The 23,014-nt window shown below is 38.2% G+C and overlaps 1 protein-coding gene across 2 annotated transcripts in view; it reads right to left on the minus strand.

The window, feature by feature from the left end:
- Positions 1–869: 869 nt before the first annotated feature.
- HS3ST1 (heparan sulfate-glucosamine 3-sulfotransferase 1) overlaps positions 870–23,014 on the minus strand; it is a 95,845-nt gene continuing 73,700 nt past the window's right edge. For both annotated transcript variants that reach the window (XM_039352352.1, XM_039352353.1), the window contains exon 2: positions 870–3,115. In XM_039352352.1, the coding sequence (XP_039208286.1) occupies positions 2,063–2,989 (927 nt within the window). In that variant the 5' untranslated portion in view covers positions 2,990–3,115 and the 3' untranslated portion in view covers positions 870–2,062. The remainder of the gene's footprint in view (positions 3,116–23,014) is intronic.

Raw genomic sequence — 23,014 nt, forward strand, 5'->3', positions numbered from 1 at the left:
ACAGCTTCCATTTTAATTTGATTTTTCAATTAATGAAAAAAATACTTTTATTAGATCTGGTAGGAAATATATAGCCTCATATTTCCAAAATATCTTTAGGTGCACTGCAGTCCACTCTTTATCTGTAAGGGTGGTATCTTTGTTCTTATTTAGAAGAACAAAATATACCAATTAGTTGAAATTATAAGAATAGCAGTTTCAAATAAGTACAGGTAGTCCTTGACTTACCACCACAATTGAGCCCAAAATTTCTGTTGCTAAGCAAGACATTTGTTAAATAAGTTTTGCCCATCTAATGACCTTTCTTGACACAGTTGTTAAGCAATTCACTGTAGTTGTTAAGTTACTAAAAAGGTTGTTAAGTGAATCTGGCTTTCCCATTGATTTCTGGCTTATCAGAAGGTTGCAAAAAGTGATCACATGACACTGGGACACTGCAACCCTCATAAATATGAGTTAGTTGCCAAGTGTTTGAATTTTGATCATGTGACCTTGGGGATGCTGCAATGGTCATAACAGTCAGAAGTCACTCTCTTCCATCCCACTATAATTTCAAATGGTCACTAAATGAACTGTTGTAAGTCAAGGACTACATATATTTAAAACAGCCAAGAATACAAACTGTTTAAATATCTCAGAGATCTCATGTATTTCAGTTTTTTAAGGACCATTTAAATAAAGGCCATCCATCAAGGATACTATAAAACTGAATTTTCTGCACTGACTGGGGATTGACTTTGTGAGTGTTAAAGTACCTTCTAACTCTACAATTTTACGCCCTACAAAAAATTAGCATCTTTTTTTGTAAAGTCTGCATCCTTGACTGCTAACCAAACACTTTCATTTGCCAACAATGTATGATAGTGATATGTGTTTAGATCTACACAATCCCCAGAGATGGCAAATATGAGAAGCAAAGATGACTGTTACACTATCCAGTAAAAATGTATTATAAACAAATCCTAATGCATCCATGTAGATTTTATAGTTTTATAGATAAATCAGAAACCCATACTTGATTATTTTGAATATTGTGTGAATAGTATACAGTACCACATAAAGTTACTCTGCACTTGAATACATCTGGTTTTCAAATAGATATTACAAAAAATTATTCCACACTTTGGAGAGCAGGCAATTTTTTTCCCATAAATGTGCCAAATTAACACAATTAATAAACTATTGGAACAAGTGATTACAAAATACAAACAAGATAATAATTATGCATTTATGAAGGCTGGCTCATACAATTTATACGATTAATCATCTAATCATAATTTATATGATTATATGATTACATAATTGATATGACGTCTAAGAATACAGCTTAAAATTCCTGATGTCTACTGGGTATAGTGGGTTACTTTAGAGCTTTCTTGCTTCAATTGGGAATATTAAAAGCTTAATAATTTTTATTTTTTAAAACCTATGTGAATAATAACTGTGTTACTGATTACAAATATTCTACATGGAGGGACCCATAACATAAACCAAAACTGTTTAAACTCACTTTTGGTATTTAAATGGCATATACTTTACAGTTATAATTTCACTGAATAAATAAAATGATATAATGGAACCACTAAGTCATCTTTTCTTCTAATATATAATTATCTTACAGTATGAAAAGATCTAAAAATCAGTCCCACTGTCATGGAGCTGGATAGAAAAATAACAGCAGCCAACAAAACCTGTTAAGTAGAATAGTAACATTTCAGCTATACATTTTTAAAGCATCAGTTAAAGTGGTTTTCTGCGAAGCTTCTTTTGTTCATAAATCTGAATAAAAAGACAATGTAAGTGTAGTTCTGACATAACTCCACTGAGTTATGAGGTCAGGGGACTTTGAGCTGGTGCAAAGTTCATTCCCACGGTAATTAAAAGCCAAAGTTAAGCCTATCTTTCTTGAGCACACTAACTCGTGCCTGGACTCTCTCACAAGGAAGAAAATAACCATCTTCTTATCAAAATGAATGCAACCCAGAATTTAACAGGAAGAACTTGAAAATAATTTATCCGAGGACCGTTTACAAGGAAACCCTTTTCTTCAAAATCAGAGTTACTAATGCCAGTCAAAAGAATGATTAATCATTCTATAAAATTTTTCATTGTGCTCTCTGAAGTAGGAGTAAAGTTGCTCTAAGACAGTACTATTGACCACAGGATGTGGGCGCCCTTTTGATTCATGCAAACATCTCTCTCTTCCATCACTCCTAATGCAATAGAAGCCCTTGGTCTGGTTAAAATAAAAATTTGAAGACAAAATTTTGGAAGGCAGATTAAGGAATCTTTCCACTTTTTGCAATTCAGGAAGAGGGTCTCTGATCAAGGTATTCCCATCAACTATGTGAATCTGATCCAAGTGGAAATATTTAAGCCATCTCCCCATATGGATGTCATACAGGCTTCTCTGGATAGCCTTGTATTTGGTATTAAGGGCTCCATTTTTTATAACAATGTCTTCAAAGGGCTGAACAGACTTGTGGTTTTCCAGTCTATTGTAATAGACTTGGGTGTAATCAGAGATAACTCTCTCTGTGGGGTCTCTTAGAATAAGCAGCAGTTTAATAGAGCTATTCATATCATGAATCCTTTCGGGAGCCTGTGGTGAGGTAAAATAGCCTGGTGTTTTCTCAATAGTTATTTGATTTTCATATGAAAATGGCATCAGGCTTCTATACCAGTCAATTCCTTTCACATAATTTTCATCCCAGTCAAAAAAATGGACTTCAGTAGCTGCTACCACAATGTTTGGGTGAACATCCAACATTTCAAGTAAGGCCCTGGTCCCTCCTTTACGCACGCCAATGATAATTGTCTGAGGTATTTGTCTGCTTGTGCCAGGAGGTCTCACTTGTGCTAAATAGTGTTCACTCTTATTGCTGAGTAAGATTTGTGGTGTCAGCATCTCCACGAGAGCCCCATTTTCAACTGGAGCAGCCTGAGCAGGGGTCAGCAGAAGGTATGCTGACACTAGTAGAAAGGCCATGTGGAGAGGAAGGAGCAGTCAGTGCAAAATGCTGTTGTGCTTAGCTGATGAAATATGGAACTCGTTCCCCGTGGAGGAAGCAGATGTTGGAGCTGGGACCAAAGCAGCAGTGGAATTCTGAGGCATCTGCAGAGTTGGGAAAAGCAGAAGGACAATAAAGCTATTAGTAGTAGTATCCATTTGCGCCTCTTCTTCTTAGCCAAAGACTCAGATACAAAACCTCCTATATCTCTGAACAAAGTTAACAGGGGAAAACGGTAGAACTAATTAAGTTATTCATCTGCAAGGTTTCAAAGGAAATGAGATTTTAATTTTAATTCTGTTTCTAAACTGAGTCATTTAATGGAAAACAAGCCAATGCCTCATATTATATCAGTCTCCCTCCCCCCCCCCACACACCTCAAGAAATAAGCACAACCAAATGCCAACAGATATTATCAATTATTTATTGGGAATATATACATATATGAATACCCCTTACGTTATTCCTTTTTGGAATAAGCAGTTCTGCAAAGCATAGAAAGGATACAAGAAACACGAGAAAAAGAAATTAGAAGAAAAAAACAAAGGGGGAAAAAATCTTATTAAACTTATTTACTCCAACACCATCAGAAATCCTTTTCTATCCTTGCAAACCATCATCCTTTCCACTATGGTCATACACAATCTGAGCTAGCTTTCATGTTGTCAAAAGTGAACAACCTATTGTACACTAGACTGGTACCAAAGCCACAAACAGATATGTAAAATACATATCCCAATCAAAAGATAATTGTTTGTTGCTCTTCAAATAAAACCAGTAAGATAAACAGGTACAAGAAATCTAAATACACAAAGCTTGTACTTCATGCCCAGCAGTCGCTCAAATTCTTTTAAGAATTCTTTAAAAAGTTCCTTAGTGTTTCTATAATAAAACTACCTTATAAAAAGTTCTTGGATCTTCTGTGCCTATTTAATTAGCCTGTTGGGAGAAGTCTGGCACAATACTTTTTTTCTTTTAGCTTCCTACCTCTTTCTTACTGTGGATCTTATCAACTTCATCCAACCGCAGTTTATTTAACTTCCCCTTCCTTTCCCATTCAACTCACTTCCTTTATTTTTGCTATGTTTGTTTTGCACTTTGATCCCCATTCAGTTATCTCTGTGCGATTCAAACATCACAACAGAATTCTTTCACATTGGTCTTTTTAGTCAAAAGCATATTCTTATATGTAGATATTTTCACATATTTTGAAGGAAAAAAAACATCCCCACAGGCCCCATTGTGTTTCTAACAGCATGTGTATGTCTTAAAATGTCTCCATTTTTAATAAATGTTCAGCTACTTGTTCTTGGTATTTAGGCATACATAATAATAAAACAAATTCTCACTTACTGAAAAATAGCTTGGCCTTCAATATATTAATTTCCAGATTCTTGCTCCTCAATCCATCATACAATCTATTTAACAGTCTCTACAAATTATTTGGGTTCTCTGCTCAACAACACAGCCTCCTCTGCATAAAACATACATAAACACTCATATTCCTGAATGATACACCTCTAATGCAATCCTTATGCATCCTATCTATCTATCTATCTATCTATCTATCTATCTATCTATCTATCTATCTATCTATCTATCTATCTATCTATCTATCTTTTATCACAACTAAACAGACATATATATAGTCTGTTTAGTTGTCATATTTAGTCTATAGTTGTCATATTCCTAATACCCGGAACATTTTACCAAGCATTCCATTTATTTCTACGTATGTTTTCCTTTCATTCTACTGCCTTTTTCACATTCTACAATCAATGTAGAATGTGAAACTCCATATTGGTACAAAATAGTCAATACTCAGGCTATATCTTGTGACTCTTCTAAGTAAAGAAATGTCCATTAAACTTTCTTTTTAGCAGTCATATATTTTCTAAGAAGTTTTGAAGACAAAAACTCTTGAGTGCACCTTCTGCTCAGCATAAAGCCATAATACGTGAGGGTCGGAAATACATTTACTAAACAAACAAAGAAATAATACAAATTGCCCATTATTCCTTTTGCACTATTATAAATTTCAACAGACATAATAAACTTAATAAACTAATGTCCTTATTTTCTTTTGCATTTAGTTTTGTGGTATCTTTCCATTTTTATAGGGGAACAATAATAGAATTCTTCCAATTATCAAGCAGAGGTACAGTCTTTACATGCTAAACAATTGTAGAACTACTTTGCAAGTATACCACATCTCAACTTGTATATTACACTTGCGGCTTTGCCATTTTTTTTCAAGATCATGAGAGAAGTTATGATTTCAACATTTTTTCTTGTTTATTAGTGTTGTAATAATGTCAGTCCACTTTTGACATACCACTGCTATTCCCAAAATCTTACACTTCCCATTAACATATGTGCAACATATTTCTGTGATATTTTGTATCATAATCCCTCTGTTCTGAGTAGTTTCCATATTCTATGGTGGTGGCGCAGTGGTTAGAATGCAGTACTGCAGATTAATTCAATGCTCATTCCAGAAGTTTGATTCTAAACGGCTGAAGGTTGACTCAGCCTTCCATCCTTCCAAGGTCAATAAAATGAGAACCCAGATTATTGGGGCCAATATGCTGATTCTGTAAATCGCTTAGAGAGGGCTGTAAAGCACTGTAAAGTGGTATATAAATCTATGTGCTATTGTTATTTCCTTGCATTGCCATTCCATTCATTCTGCTGGAAAAACAGTCTATCTCCTGATACATTTGCATACTGTGCAGGATTTATATATTTGTATATTCTCTTTCTATGGTTCTTCTACTTGTATGCTTGTTTCTTTTTCTTTTTTCTTCTATGTCTATTTTCCCCCAAGATCTTGATACTACAAATAACAATGCGTTGGTCATCCAGAAAATCTCATCCCCTTTGAATTTTACACTTACTTTCTGAATCTTGATCGTTATGCTTTTCAATTCATTCTGCCACAGATAACCATGTAAACTATGTACTTAAGCTACATGCTTTTCCTAAGCAGATACTAGTCACCAAGACTCCTGATACACAAGACATAATCAAGAATTCTCAGCTTAACAATGTAATACTTTTTAGGCACATAAGGATCTGTATAATCTTCCTTTCTAATTAAAGGGCTTTTCACTTTTCAGAATGAATTTTTATCATGATAGTTTTGAAAGCATCGTGTGGCACGAGGGATGACTGCTCTTCAAATTAAATGTTTTGTTACAAAGAAACAAGTTATGTTGTTCTTTGCATCCCACCAAGAATTTGCAAATTCATTGTTTATATAATTGATCATAATCTTGGGGCATATGAATCTTTCATAGATTCATTTGTTTTCTAATTGTATCATTATTTTATTGTACTGTCAATTGTGGGTCTGTTTGATTGTGTTTTATGCTTTTGCAGATCTTGTGAGTTTGACTTGTAAAGTTAGGAACATCTTGAATATCAAGAAACAGTTTTTAAGTTATTTAGCTCTGCCTCTCTGTTCATTTCTCCTATTATTTTCAACCTCTGTGATCATTAAAGTTAACACTACACGTGAAGATCAATGGATTTAAGCCCCCTGGGAGAATATAATTATTACCGGTTTTGCACGTAGGTAGTTTGTAGAAGTTTCTTCATGTGTTAGGTCACAGGCTCAGAGAATAAGCCCTATTCAAGATGTCAACCCAGATAATCCCTCATCTATTATTTGGGGAAGGTTGCATTTTCAATTTCAAGTAGGTCGCGTTGAAATTGAAGCTCTGTTGATGGTGTGAAGCAAACAACAAAATAGCAGTAGGTAAAAGTTAACTTGTTTTCAACCACCTGAACAATAGTGTATAGATAATGTCAACTTGTCAAAAAGGGAACCTTTTGTTAGTGCAGCTTGAAAAATGTGATTATTTATGGAAAAATAAAGGGCATATTTGAAATGAAACAGAAGTTGTGTACCTGTATATGTATGAGCATTTTAAATGACAATTTTCTAAAGAAGGATGAAAATATTCGTGAAAAAAATGTTCAGGCATTGACTTTAACTATAAATAAGATCTAATATCAGGATGATTCACAAGTTTTAATTAAGAAAATATAGTTACATATAAGGAAACAGTTCCTTTTCAACATATGGCATTAGGAAAACAACCACAGTTATTCAAATCATTATTTTTTACTACAATAAAGAATATTTTAATTTCAGTAAATAGGACTTAACTTGCCTTTTAGCAATTGAAAGAATTACATTACTATGAATGTTAATACAAAATGTTGTCCAGTCATCATAAGAAAGTACAGAGAGTTGACTTGCAAACACTATATAATTATTCTTTAAAATAAGACTTGATTTTTACTAAAACTTCTTTTTACACGCACCCAAAGCTTTGATGTGATGAAGTCACAAAACTGTTGTTGCATACAAAGTGGACATAAAAAGAAATCATAATGAGACTAAAAACAATTTAGACAATATAAATGAGCAAATCTCCAAATTAAATCTATAACTAGAAAGTTCCCAGATAATGACTACCAAGTATGAACAAATAAACCAGAAACCAGAGGAAATGGATTTAGAGATTGAAGAGATAAAAGAAGGGAAATATAAACGACTATATACAAACAAATTACTGCAAGACTTAGCTACAATAATGAAAATGCAAAAGACCCTTTACCCCTTAGGTCTGAAAAAGTATCTGATGGCAAGGAAGAAGGTTTTAAAAAACGGAATATAGAGCTGTTAGGGGAAATGTCACAACTTGGGAGACAGGGAATAAAAAAAGAAATTGAGGAAAAAAAGGAACTGGGAGTTGTTTAATGAATATAAATGAGAGGAATTCCCCCCCCCCCAATACCCTACCTAAATTGTCTTCCTCATGCCAAGCAATTTTCACAAAAATAGAAAATTCCTGGGCTATCTAATTGCCCTGGCTTGGAAAGCTACTTGGCAAAGAAAGAAAGCGAGAGTCAGACTTAAAAAACAGAAGATTTGTCCTTTTAGAGGGAGTATTATATGTTTAAATACTTGTTTGAATAAGATTAAAAGAACAGATGACCCTTATATATAATTAGACTTTTATAATGAAAGATATGATTTAGAATTAAAATAGCATTTTTTTTCTTTTGATATGGGAAATAAGAAAATCAACCCTTAACAAGAGCACGAAAAACAGGATATTGACATTGACATTACTGATTTATGAATTGATATTAATGTTATTTGTATATTAGTAAAATATGATGAAGATGCTTATAACTCTATATACCAAAATAGTACCAAAAATTGTAAATGTGTAGTGAGGGGAAAATGGAAAAATATGGGGAAGAAAGGAGGATTAGGGAAAAAAATACTGGATTGTGTAGTATTGAACAGATTTCCATTGAAGAAGTTACTGTTAAATATCTGAACCCAGACAACATGTTGTTTACTAAGATTGTAATTCTTAAAAATAAAACTTTTAGGAAAAAAAAAGACTTATTGGCTTCAACTCCCAGAATTCCTCAGCCAACATAGCCTGGTTGGGGAATTCTGGGAGTTGAAGTCCACAGGTCTTAAAGTTGCCAAGATTACTGTTGTGGAGATAAAGTCAGGGAGATCTTTATGTATGCACTTTTGACCTCCATGAGAAAAAGGCAGGCAATAAACAACATTATAAATAAATAATAAATAAAACACATTTTTATCCCTAAAGCTCTGCATATTGCATCTATGAATTAGGTTGAATTGCATTTTCCATAGCATAAGTCTGCCTTTTGACTCTTGCACTCAAGATAATAGACTTCACTTCAGACATGGCAGTAAATTTCAACTCTTCAGACACTTAGCTGCATGTCCAGAATTTTACCTCTCAGAAGAAGTCTCACATATTAGTTTTTTTTATTGCAACGTAGGATGCAACCATATTCATGCAGAGGTCCTGTCTATTTGATTATTTATTCCTTTGAAAAATTTATGTAGCTGCCTATATAAACAACCCTAGGCAACTAGTAAACTCAGAAGTAATAAAAACACAAGCTTAAAACTCTAAAAGCATCAGCACTATGATAGTACCCTCTCAACCCCCCCAAACAAAAAAAATGCTATCTTGATCCAATGTCTTTGAGAAGAGTCAGATTTTAATGGCTTTCTGGAAGACAAAGAGGTTAAGGCCTGTATGTTTCAAGGGGGACTTTAGACACTTCTAGCCAAATTGATCTTTATCATGTTTAACTTTGTACTATACAGTGATTAAACTCTATCGATATGTGCTCAAACTTTTAAATTTTATACTTTTTCCTTCCATGTTTCTAAGTCCATGGATACAGGTAGTCCTTGTTTAGCAGCTGTCTTGGACAGTGACTGTTTGCACTTAAGACAGTGATAAAAAAGTAATTTTGTAACCAATGCCTGCATTTATGATCTTTGCAGGCCTGAAAAGCAAAAGAAAGCTGAATTAAGATAGTAAGCACAGTTGCAGTTTCATTTAGGGACTGCTTTGCTTAACAACTGAATTGCCAGTCCAAACTGTAGTTACTAAATGAGAAATACCTATAATTTTTTTTTCAAGGTTGTGGAAAGTATCTGATTTGTATGCATATAACTACTCTTGATTCTAGTTACTGCTAGTTCTTGTTCTCCAGCCTCATTCCTGATATATTGCTTTCATTTTTTGTGTGCCACCTTGAAAATAATCATTTTTTTAACAGTTATATCCTGCTGTAAGCAGATACCGAATAGCATCATAAATATCTATGCTGCTCATAGTGTAGCATCCCTTCTTCCTAATGGTGTATCCACCTTTTCTTCATTCCATCAAAGCTTCTTTTAATTCTGCTTTAGCACTTAATTGACACAGTGTTCCTTGGTTGGCCACTTATTTTTACTGGTCCCCCAAATATTCTGCACAAGCCTCTTCAAAATGAATAGGAGAAACTATAAAGGCCATTTTACTCCTAGTAATTACTGATGGAGAAATGAAAATAAGTGGTTGGGGGGTCACCACAACATGGGGAACTATATTATGGGGTCACGGCATTAGAAAGGTTGAGAACCACTGTATTAAACAGTCAAGTACTACAGCTGATTGTGCAACTATCAACATCTAGCATCTATATTGATAGTAGCAAGTGGCATTTTTACAAAATAACATAATACAACTGTAGGCTAAAGGGCAGGAACCCCTAATCAAATTGTGTATTTTGATGAATCCCTAAATCAGGGATCGGCAACCCTCGGCTCCGGAGTCGCATGCGGCTCTTTGAGCCATCTCCTGCGGCTCCGAAGTCTCCTCCGCCATTTGCAGAGAGAGAGACAGAGACAGAGAGGCACTTGCACTTCCCTTCTCTCTCTCTCTTATGCGGACTTGCCCCATTGCAGGGCTCCTGATTGGCCCTGTGCCTGGGTGCCCCGCCCCCTGGGAGAAGGGGCCAGGAAGTCCATTTCCCAGGCTGGTCCTGTCCGAGGTGCACATGGCTGGGGAGCCACGTGGGAAAGCCCCAGGATCACTGCTGGGAGCGGCCCATCGGAGCCTCCGCTGAGCGGGCCAGCCCTCCCACAAGCTGCAGCCCCGAGGGAGAGCAGCCCGTGAGATCCCCAGCTGGCACGACCATTGGCCAAGCAGCAGCAGAGCCAGAGACGGAGGGTCAGTGTTGGTGGGGAGGGAGGGGGCTGTAAGTCCATGGATCGTGCCATGAAGTGGCCGCGGGGCAGGTTGCACACCCCCCAGCTTACTTGTACCAGGCGGAGGGGCTGGCAGGGTCCGGTCAGGCAGGGCAGCCGCAGCATCGCGGCCATGGCCAGTGGGCCACATGGCACCAGTCCCCCAGCGGCCTGCCGCAGCTACAGATCATGGGCAGAGGGTGAGCCTGGGTAGCGTGGAGTCCTGGCTGGGGCAGCGGTGGCTTCCTCACCCTCCTCCTCCTTCTTCCTCCTGCTGCCCCCAGACGGCAGTCCTGGCTAGGGTGGTGGCCGGCGGGAGCATTGGCGTCCCCGGGCCGCTCCCTGGGCAGCCGAGCCGGCCATGCGACTCCCCGGACTGGTCCTGGCCGCAGTCCCGGCTGCGGCGGCATCCTTGCCCTCCTCTCCTTCCTCCTGCTGCCCCTGGGTGGCAGTCCTGGCTGGGGTGGCGGCTGCTTCCTCGCCCTCCTTCTCCCCTTTTTCCTCCTGCTGCCCCCCCTGGTTATCACCCTCCCTGCAAGGTAGGCAAAGCCGCCCCTGGCCACGATGATGTCGCCAGGAGCAGAGCTGTCCATACCAGAGCTGGACGGGGGGGCATGTCTTGTCTTAGGCTCCACTCTTCAATCAAGTGCCCTGTTCCCCGCATGTGTGTGCCTGCATGCACATGCATTTTGCGGCTCCCAGTTTTTTCTTTTGTGAGGGAAATGGGTCCAAGTGGCTCTTTCAGTGTTTCAGGTTGCCGACCCCTGCGCTAAATGAACTGAAGCTGACATAACTGCTACACGGTAGGAAGTTAAACATGACAAAGATCAATTTGGCCAGGGCTGCCTAAAGTTTGTATGTAGCAATACAAAATGTTATTTTCAAAACACTAGATTTCTCCTACTCCACAACTCCATTATACTAGACTGCAGCTGAATGAACACACAAATCTTCATCCATGTTCATGGTTACTTATGCTTCTTCACTCTCCAGCTCATTCTTATTACATTTCTCTTCGAAGTTTCTAGAATCAACTGAAGGGTAGGAAGAACACCCATCTCACTCCCTCTGACCGCCAAAATGTTCTACTTAGTTCTCCTCCCCACTCTGCTTTTTTGGGATTCACGTTTTCAATATCCCTACAGACTGTGTATCAGCATCTTTAGTTTAAATAAAAAGATTCCTAATTCCTGCTTATATGTGTTGATCATGAAAGAAAATGTGTGTGTGTGTATGAACATTTATGTCTATGTATCCCTATCTCTATGTATCTCTACCTCTCTATGTCTCTATCTCTCTGTTATATTTGTTGCTTTAGACAGTGCATTTTCAGAATTGTTCTATATGGCAGAAATTTCTACCAAAATAAAATGTTGCCCAGAAATACATTACAAAGGATAATCAGATTCAAAAGGCATTGTGAAACTGAAACCTAAATGTATCAAAATTGCTTTAGGGAGCAATTCCATTGGAGGAACATTCTAACTTCAGTCTAAGAAATGGATTGATTTTGATGAAGCTTGGAGTGTTAGTGCATATGGTTATGCTATAATTGGTCAATAAACCTAAAGAGAGTTTAAACGATGCACAGAGTAGATCATTGGGAAATATAATTTAAATAATATCTGCATTTTGCTATCTTTGTGGAATTAAATGCACACAAAGAAACATCACAAACAACTTTGCATAATGAAAACTACGGATTTGAAACTGCAACACTTCATTTTTTCCTATCACATAGAGCATTTGCAATAGCTTCATGGTGCATAATTTAAAAATTAGTTCTTTTCTTTCTTCCCCAACTCTCCTGTACAGCATCAAAATTATAGCACCCTATTACAAGTTACATGTTTTATTATTTGCCCATGTTGGTTGCTGGGTAACAAAATGATATGGCATGCATTAAGCAAACCCCCCCCCCCCAAACAGCAGTTTGTTAGGAAATTGAGGCTTCTGAATGAAGATTCTGAAGTTATTTTAAACAATAGCCAAATCTGAATCAAAATATTTATAAGAATAATCTAAGAAGTGATGTTAACTCATTTAATGTTATAGACTAGATTTGTGTTTAAACACATTCTGGAAGACAGTATGGAATATATTATAATTTTTACTGTTTCAGGTCAAAATTTGTTGACCTCTAATTTATCGGTACTTTTTTTTCTGATCAGCTGGTTCTCTGAATAAGGCCAAGAAGCATTGGTTATAAATTAGATAAATATGCCAATTTTAACAATATTATCCTGAATTCTCCTTTGAATGCATCCCTGATTACTGGAGACATAACGTTATAGATCTTGGTGTCTTGTCTGCATTCATTAATTAGTACTCATACATGATTCACAACACTGGATTTAACCACCCCTCCTAACTTTCTTTTTCCTTTTAGATACAACCCTCCCCTGCAAAATTATAGTTCATGTTTACTTGTTTGTCCCAATCACCATTTTCACAAAGGGACACAGAAAACTGCAATCTGTATCTGAATCATCCATCCAACCATCCATGCACTCACAATATCATGTTGGGATATACAAGCTAGAAAACAACAATAACAACAACAAAAACAGAGAAGGCGTTAAAATAAATTGTATAGTAGTGGGATCCTAAAAACAAAGATTTAACTTCCTGAGTAAAGCAGTAGCAGCTAAAAGAAATTTCTCAGTACAACCACAAGAACCAAATGAAGTCATGCTCAGAATAAGATGAACCTTTAACCTGCAGAGTTTTAGATAGGTGAAGTGAAGCAAAAGCCGCGTGGAAAGCAAAACAGAAGCTTCGGTAAAATGGGTGCTTTTTAAAGATGAAGTTTGGAAAGATGAATTTTGGGGTCCCAAAGACGGATTTTGGGGTCCGAGGCCTTCACTTTCCCCTTTTTTGCATTTTTAAGACATTTCAATAAATGTCAAACCTCAATAATGGGTCATTTGAAAAACTTCATCCGAGGGCATTCTTTCATTCGAATAGAATCGAATCAGGAAGGGACCTTGGAGGTCTTCTAGTCTAGCCCCCTGCTCGAGCAGGAGAACCTATACCAGTGATGGCGAACCTTTTAGAGACCGAGTGCCCAAACTGCAACCCAAAACCCACTTATGCATCATCAGATGCCGGGTGGGTATGGCCATTGGCTGGGTGTGGCCCATTGGCTGGGTGTGGCCCATTGGGTGGGCGTGGCTGCGGTGGTAACGGCAGGCTGGTGGGACTAAAAAGTTCAATCAATCAATTCCAACTTTGCAAGATCTTTTTTTCCTGTGAGAAGTTGAAATTGACTGATTGATTGAACCTTTTTTTTTTTTTGCACACGGCAGCGGAGGCCTAAAGCGAAAAGGTTTTATAAAACCCAGCTGAAGGCCTAGGACTGGGGCGATGGCACGCGTGCCCACAGAGAGGGCTCTGAGTGCCGCCTCTGGCACCCGTGCCATAGGTTCGCCACCACTGACCTATACCATAGACCAGTGGTTCTCAACCTTTTTAATGCCACGACCCCCAACTGGATTACCCAACTGGTCATAAGTCAAGGACTACCCAACCGGTTGTAAGTTGAGGACTTTCCCTGCCCGGGAGCGCCGCGCATACATGGTGCCACCCCCTGCGCCGGCTGAGGCATAGCTGGCAAGGGGAAGTGACGGTGCAGGCCGACCACTGGCTGGGCCACCAGCTGGCCTAGCCCAAGGGAGGTAAGGCACCCGCCGGGCCCCACGCGCGCCAGCAACCCTCCCTGCGCCTGCCGGCCTCCCACCTCCCACCCCTGGCCCTCTTTTACTTACATTTTTAGTAGTTGCTCAGCAGGGAGGGGTGGAAGCTTCCAGACAGCTTGCCTTCGCTGCAGACAACTTGCAGCACCGTTTGCAGAATGGGGCTTTTGGCGGGCTCAGCAGGGCAGAGACAGCCTGGACAATTCCTATTGGCTTTCAAAAGCCAATAGAATAAAAGGGAGTAGCACAGCTAAGGAAAAGGGGGGGGGAAATGGCGGACTGCGTTGTTTGGAGACCCTGTGAAATGGTCGTTCGACCCCAAATGGGGTCCCGACCTACAGGTTGAGAACCACTGCCATAGACAAGTGACTGTCTAGTCTTTTCTTGAAAACCTCCAGTGTTAGAGTGCCCACGACTTCTGGTGGCAAGCTGTTCCACTGGTTAATTGTCCTCCCTGTTAGGAAGTTTCTCCTTTATTCTAGGTTGCTTCTCTTTTTGGTCAGTTTCCAACCACTGTTTCTTGTCCTGCCCTCTTCTTTGTAACATGCATTCTATGGGAGACAGATCCAAGATTGCCTTCTCTATTCTGACTTTTCACTCCAGATAATGTCTCCTCCTCTTCCGCTTTGTCTTGGCCCTGAATGAGGCACATTTCTGCAAAACTGTGGCACTGCAGGAGTTTATCACAGGTTGGCTTGGATGCAACTACAGAGTATCATATTTATGAAAAATACAATAGCTATAAGTAGGATTTTCAGCTATTCAAGACTGAATAACCAAGAGGTAAGACTTTCTCATAAGCTATGAAAAGATATGGAAGAGAAAGACTTGGCCAGTTCAGAGTCTGAGGCTTAATCATTTGCTGGACATTCCAATTAATCCTAGGTGTGTGGTTGGCCTTGAGGTGAGCTTTGGTTAATTGCTGCAGGAAAAAAAAAGATAGCACATGGTGTTGAAGGAAAAATCTTCATCAGGATCCAGTCCAAGCCGGGAATAAACAACATGGCGACTGCTTTAGAAAGAAAGTTGTAGTTTATTGAAGAGGAGAGCCAGACAGAAAGATGGCTCTGGAAAAAAAAGAAAGCACATGTAGTAGGTAGTGGGTTTTTATACCTTCTTGGGCTTTTGTTTGGAGTTGTTCCTGTGTCATGAACTTTGACCCGAGTCTGAGTGTGCCTTTCTGGTATTCTGATGGTGGTAGGTTAATCCTATTATGTCCTGTCTTAGAGTTTGGGTGGGGTATGTAGAATTTAAGGGTCTTTGTCTTCCTGATCTCTTCAGCTTCTAACTGGAGGGTTCCAACCTTCCTGGATGGATTATTACATCTGCATTTCTAAAAGCTGGTTTCTGCTTTTAGAAACGCAGGGGGTGTGTGGTTGAAGTTTCTGCCTTTTTAATATTCCCCAAAATATTTTTCTCTGGATTGTTCCCACAATGGTTTGAGATGGATCTGAGTAGCCAGCTCCAGTTAACTGAGTCATTTGTGGAGGCCCATCACTCAGATTACTTCTAGGAGAAAAGACTCTGTTTAGCAAATAATTCTCTATGGCTGTGACTTTACATGCAATTGGGCAATTGGAAAGCAAGTTAAGTAGGTTTCTTGAGCTATTTTAACTAAGTGCTGTTTATATGGGCTCTTTAGCTTTTTTCTACTTGACTACAAAAAAAAGTAACAAAACAAAACTTAAAACGTACACAATTTCAGCTACAAAATGTGTGCTGTCATTGAATCTGATTTTAGTTTGCAAAATTCCATATTTAAGAATGATTTCCTTAAGTAGCACTTTTACTACTCATTTTGTTGCATCTCTTAGGTGTGTTACTTTAACAAACAAAACTGCTTGTTTATTCATTCTCACTCTAACATCACCATTGCCATTCAGTTGCTTTTCAGTTCAACATGTATAAACTACACAGTTGCTGGGCTAGCTAGGAAGAGTCCTTAAAGGGACTGGGCACCAGCAATACAATATTATTTAATGTGCAGGCAGCCTATCCTCTCACAGACTTGGTTGGTTCTGATAGGTAAGTTTTTACTTACCCCGAAGATATCAACTAGAACCAACAATATTTAAACGTTTTTTGTTGTTGTTGTTGTTTCCTTGGCACTTTCATAAAGTCAATTTGTCAAAATTGACAAGGTTTGGGGTTTTTTTCACCTCTGTTTGCTTAGGCATTGAGTGGAGACTTTTTATTGACTTTTGCGTTGTTCTCTTTTTCTCGATCTCTTTTTTTATACACATTTTTATAGCCAACATAATTTTTCTCTCTTGTACTTCTCACTAACTTATGACTTGGTACCTTCCTGTTATTCAGTTCAGGTGTCTCTCTTTTTAGTTCTTTTTGCCGTCTTCTTGTTGTACGTTTTATAGTGTCTCACAGTAATTTTTTTAGGAAGGAGTATAACTTTAAAAAGACTAGAAATTTATCACAGGAATTCTATATCTATGGTTTGAGCTGTGATCAGTTTCTATTTGATGTCTCTGTGTAAATGTTGTTAGTTTTGCTGTCAATTTAAGAGCACTTCGGTCTTTTACAGACAGTGCATAGATTTTCTCTTGGATTTCTTCATTCTTATTGTAAATTTTAATTTTATTTTCTTAAAACTAAATCTAAAATCTCACCGTTCTTCTGTGATGCCCCCCTCCCTCTAATTCTATTTTGCATAGTTTACATTGGAAATACATTTTTTTCATTTTCATTTATACATCTTTCATAAACAATTCTTAATAGCTGTGAGATGGATATCCTGGCTTCTTTTACATTTTTAAAAATCTCATTTTTCCTTAGACCAGCAGACTCAGCATGCGCACGTTCACCGATTTCTCTGGATCTAGATTCCAAAATATTCTTTTTAAACAAGATCTATGTATTCAGCCAAGTTGGATTATAGGCATGGAAAATAAATACGAACAACTTGAATACCGTGGTGTATAAGGCTATAAGACGACCCCCATCTTCGGCGCAGAGTCAATGCTTCATCTTATACGCCGGAGTTATTTCCGGCGTATAAGACAACTCGGCATATAAGACAACCCACGACTTACGCCGATTTTAACGCTTGCAAAAGATAACATATTTTTCTTTAGGATTTTTTTTCTTCTTGTCTGAATCAAAAAACTTATAAACAGAAACTATTTTTCTAGCTAACTTTATGCTTAACTTTAAAGGTAAATTATTCAAAATCTACCTATTAAGATTTGATGATGATGATGTTATCCTAAATTCTTGGCAATTTATGGGTCAGGTCTCTCCACATCTGCCATCTTGCATATTTCTTTGAGTTTTTCTACACTCTGGCTGAATTTGATGGTATCCAGCCATTGTGTTCTTTGACAGCCTGGTTTCCTTTTACCACAAACTCTTCCAAACACAATTGCTTTGTGGGCTATGCTCTCTCTCTCTTCCCTGATGTTCTTTTCTTTGCCAGGTCACCCAAGGTCATTTCCACATACCATTATACCCCTTCCTTAAAAAGTGTGACACTAAGAACAATTCCAGCTTTAGGCATTTGTGTCATAGTATCTGTGAACAAAAGGGCAAAGGGGGACTCCACCAAATGTTAATAATTTGAATTAGACTGTTGGAGGTGTTCAATTTTTAAAATTGATTATTTTGACTTTGCAAATGAGAAACCGATGACCAGGGAGGAATGTTTAAAATGTAAGTTGAGGCATTGGTAGAAGAGAGCAATGTTTGGTAGAAGAAAGCCATAGTGTTGGTTAAATGCAGTAGCAAGCTAATTCTGCTGACTTCGACTGCCAGCAGTTTGGCAGTGAGTCTCAATGGTTGACTCAGCCTTTCCTTGCTTGGTAAAATGAGGACCCAGATTGTTGGGGGCAGCTGAGTAAACCACTCGGAGAAGGCTGTAAAGTGAAACGGTTATAAGTCTAAGTGCTAACTATTGTTGTTCTATCTCTTGGGAAGAGTTTCTGCAGGTCCCACCTATATGTTGCAGCTACAGAGACATTCTTCTATCCTTTGTGGCTTAAAACAATAATTCCTAATTGATAAATATTTTTAACATTAATTTTATAATATAAAATAGCTAGGAATAAGTGCTAGATTTATAACTTTGAAAGCAGTGACTGGATACAATCCTTGTTGAACAGGGTTTCTATCTGAAATGGGAGTTTTTGCTCTAGGAGGCTGATGAGTTGGAAGTTGTTTACCAGAGTATTATATGTGGCTAAAACTTCTGAGAGCTTACTCAGTCTGGAGGAACCTTCAGCGACTTCTCCGGGGGAAGAAATAATTGCTTTGTTCTAGTGGCCTTTTCAGACCATTTAATCGTAGAAATGGATAAACCTATATTATTAACCCTAACTTAGGCTGCATTGTCCAAAGAGGTCAGCTGGTGAGTGGCTGTTATCCAACTTTAAATTCAGCTACCAGATTAAAAAGTCCATATAAGGTTGAGACATAATAGCTTTTCAATGACTGCCCTAAAGGTGACTTTACTGTTAAGGTCACTGATTGCTATTCCAATTAATATACAAAGTCTACATTTTCCAGTGCTGTGCATTAAAGGCCAACCTGCTAGGTTAACACTCTGATCCTTGCAGTAATGTGGGTAACTTTGAGGATGGTTTTTAAGAAGAGTAATAGACTTTTGAAATCAGAAGAGAAAGCCTTATTGCTAGTATCAAGTCTGATATTACAATTTCCAGCTGGTATAAGACCAGCATTTCGGATAGGCAATCCTCCAGTTTATCCCATCCAACGCTAATTAAAGAAAGCAACCTGCAAAGGGGAAGGTAGACATTTATAATTAAAACATTAGTCTAGCTAAATTGTGCTTGCAGACTAATGTGGTGTGCTCACATGGCTTAAACTGTGTGATTAGGAGCAGCAGACTATTTGATATGAATGTACAAATGCCTCCTTAGATGCCATTCCTAGTAGTGCAAAGACAGCATAATGGGAGTGACATTTTTATCTAATCCAGTGTTTCTCAACCTTGGCAGCTTTCAGAAGTGTGGAACTCAAATCCATGATCTTGCCATGCTTCAGTCTTGCAAAAGTCTCTTAGTTATAACATCTGTCATAGGCTCCCTCTTTCTGCATGTGCATTCAACAAACAATTAACACAAGCCTAATGCCCAGGCATCATTGAAGCAATCCTGAGGACTAGCACCCTGAAGCAAATATTTGCAGTTGCAGTAGTTGGAAAGATAAAGAAAAAAGGATCCCTTTGGATCCCAGAGGAGTTGCTGGTCTGGCACAGCTCCCATGGCTTTGTACGATTTCTTAAGCATTTCTAAATAATTTCGAGAGATGTGCAAAATGTTCCATTCCGGAGAAAATGGGTGTAATGCCATTGACCAGGGTTTCTCAAGCACAGCTGGCTAGGGAATTTGGGGAGTTGAAGTTTACACATCTGAAAGTTGTCAAGGTTGAGAAACATTGATCTAACATGTTTCAGTGATGTGATTTCATGTTAGATCTAATACTTCTCATACCAACCAAAATGCAATTGCAAATTCTAGCATCTGATATCATAAACTGAATTATGTTGCTTTGAAAATAAAATGAATTCAGAGTCCTGGATCTGTTTCCCCTAACAATTTGAAAATTTCAAAACAGAATTCTCTATAGAATTGAAAACATTAGGCTGTGAAAATAATTTAAACTAGGCTTTTTTATTACTCAGTTAAAGTGGCCAGAATGATTGTGAAATGGAGAACAAATCTAAAGGAGAAAGTAATAAATGATTTCAATTGTTTACATATAGATTGAATAAATGCCCATACTTTTCATGATAAAATAGTAAAATCTTTACTTTTATGATTTAGGACAGTCATTTAAGTCATGGAACTGACCCAAGGAGAGTGACTGCCAATTTAATCTTAGGTAGCATCTAAGATGTGTGTGCAGTTAACTCAATTAGAAATAAAATATCCCAAAATTGATGATGTACAAGACTAATGAAATGGAAGGTAAAAGGAAAAGGAAAAATGGCCATGACACCAAAAAAGATTTATTCTCCTTTAGGGCTAATAAACAGTGAAAAGAAAACTACTGGAGAACTGAGAACAAAATGCAGTGCAGTGAAACAATTAAAGATTTTAGTAGAATAATTAATAATACTACGAACAACATAAATAATTCTTTTATAACTACGTTTTAAATAAGAAACCTACCAGGAATGACAGGGCAATGAAAAAAACTCTTCTGTAGGTAAAGAGACTGCAGAGAGGTAAATGAATTATTTGAATCCTGGGCCTGAAGAGAATTTTAAAGAGCTAAGATAAATAGAAAATAAAATCACTGGATCTAGATAACTTGGAAATTCTTACTCAAATTTAACACAATCTAAACTCAGCCTCTCACTTCCAAAGGCCAATACAATGGCAAGAGATCCGGCATATAACAGATTAATTAGCTTAATTTTGGTACCAGAAAATTGAAGGAAAATCTTCCTAAATAAGATTCAAAGATATAGAAAGGCAAGGTAGCTGTATTAAAATAAATCTAGTAGGCAAAAGGGTAAGATGTTAGACTAGGGCTGAGAAGACCCAAGTTCAAATCCATCCATAGCTATAGAATTTTCTGGAAGTCTTAAGCCTAACTAATGCCTTGAGCTCCTGGAGAAAGGCAAGATGTAATTTTAACTAATCTAATTTACATTTTAGAACATTACAAGGAAAATTTTGAGAGAGAAAAACAAGAAGACCTGAATCACCTTAGACCAGGGGTGCTGAACCTTGGCAACTTGAGGAGGTGCGGACTTTAACTCCCAAAAGTCTACATCTCTTCAGGTTGAAAGGTTGAGAAACCCTACCTTAGGCTAATTTTATTATAACATAATCTTTTTGGACCACAGTCCATTTCACTGAATATATGGAGTATATCTTGAAGGAAGGATATATTTGTGTAAATACAAAGTTGTTAGAGGAGAATGGAAAAGCAGAATGTTCAACATCTTCATCAATGATTTGGATGAGGGGATAGATGGGGAACTCATCAAATTTGCAGATGACACCAAGCTGGCAGGAATAGCCAACACTCCAAGATACAGAAGGATCTTGACAGACTTGAACATTGGGCACTATCTAACAAAATGAAATTCAATGGTGAAAAAAGTAAATGGCAAGAAAAACCAAATATACAGGTATAGTGTAGGGGGTATCTTGCTCAATAGTAGTAACTTTGAGGGGATCTCGGAATCCAATGGACAATCACTTAAATATGAGCCAGCAGTGTGCTGCAGCTGCCAAAAAAGCCAACACAGTGCTAGGCTGCATTAACAGAGGGATAGAATCAAGATCATGTGAAGTGTTAATAACACTTTACAATGCCTTGGTAAGGTCACACTTGGAATACTGTATCCAGTTTTGGTCACCATGATGTAAAAAAGATGTTGAGACTCTAGAAAGAATACAGAGAAGAGCAACAAAGATGATTAGGGGACTGGAGGCTAAAGCATATAAGGAACGGTTGCTGGAAATGGGTATGTCTAATTTAATGAAGAGAAGGACGAGGGGTGACTTGATAGCAGTGTTCCAATATCTCAGGGGTTGCCACAAAGAAGAGGGAGTCAAGCTATTCTCCAAAGTCTGAAGGCAGGACAAGAAGCAATGGATGGAAACTAACCAAAGAGAGAAACAACCTAGAACAGTGGTTCTCAACCTGTGGGTCGGGACCCCATTTGGGTCGAACGACCATTTCACGGGGGCTGCCAAACAACGCAGTCCGCAATTTCCCCCCCCTTTTCCTTAGCTGTGCTACTCCCTTTTATTCTATTGGCTTTTGAAAGCCAATAGAATAGACTCTCTTGAATAGAGTCTAATTCTATTGGCTTCCAAAAGCCAATAGGAATTGTCCAGGCTGTCTCTGCCCTGCTGAGCCCGCCAAAAGTCCCATTCTGCAAACGGTGCTGCACCAGTTGAGTAGTCCTTAACTTACGACTGGTTGAGTAATCCTCGACTTACGACCGGTTGGGGGTCGCGGCATTAAAAAGGTTGAGAACCACTGACCTAGAACAAAGGAGAAATTTCCTGACAGTTAGAACAATCAGTGGAACAACCTGCCTCCAGAAGTTGTGAATGCTCCAACACTGGAAGTTTTTAAGAAGATGCTAGACACCCATTTGTCTGAAATAGGGTAGAGATGACCTCCAAGGTCCCTTCCAACTTTATTATTATTTTTATTATTATTATTATTATTGTTGTTGTTATTATTATTGATTATCGCACAGTCAGCCAGATGTTCAGACTGGATTTGGCATTTTGTCTACCTATCGAGTCCTTAACCAGGACCTGGGATAGGCAGATGTGGATGTTTGATGGTATTACAGATACCATCCTAGTTCCTAGTAAGGCTGCCTTTTGCAATTGACTAATAGCGAATTTGTCAATGCCAATCGTGTTCAAGTGGTGCTCCAGTTGTTTTGGGATTGCACCCAAGGAGCCTATCCCGATTGGTACTACCCTTGCTTGCTTTTGCCACAGTCTTTCTATTTCTGTTTGTAGGTCTTTGTATTTTGTTATCTTCTCCAGTTCTTTCTGTTCTATTCTGCTGTCTCCAGGCACTGCCACGTCCACTATCCAGACTTTTTTGTCTTTCTTATCGACAATTGTTAAGTCTGGGGTGTTATGTTGCAGGTGCTTGTCTGTTTGAATTCTGAAGTCCCAGAGCAGTTTAATTTTATCATTTTCTATGACTTTCTCTCGTTTATGATCCCACCAGTTTTTGCTTATAGGCAAATGATATTT

Source organism: Crotalus tigris, unplaced genomic scaffold, assembly GCF_016545835.1.
Source record: "Crotalus tigris isolate CLP2741 ecotype Arizona unplaced genomic scaffold, ASM1654583v1 scf7180000018427.649456, whole genome shotgun sequence".
In the NCBI taxonomy this organism is placed as follows: domain Eukaryota; kingdom Metazoa; phylum Chordata; class Lepidosauria; order Squamata; family Viperidae; genus Crotalus; species Crotalus tigris.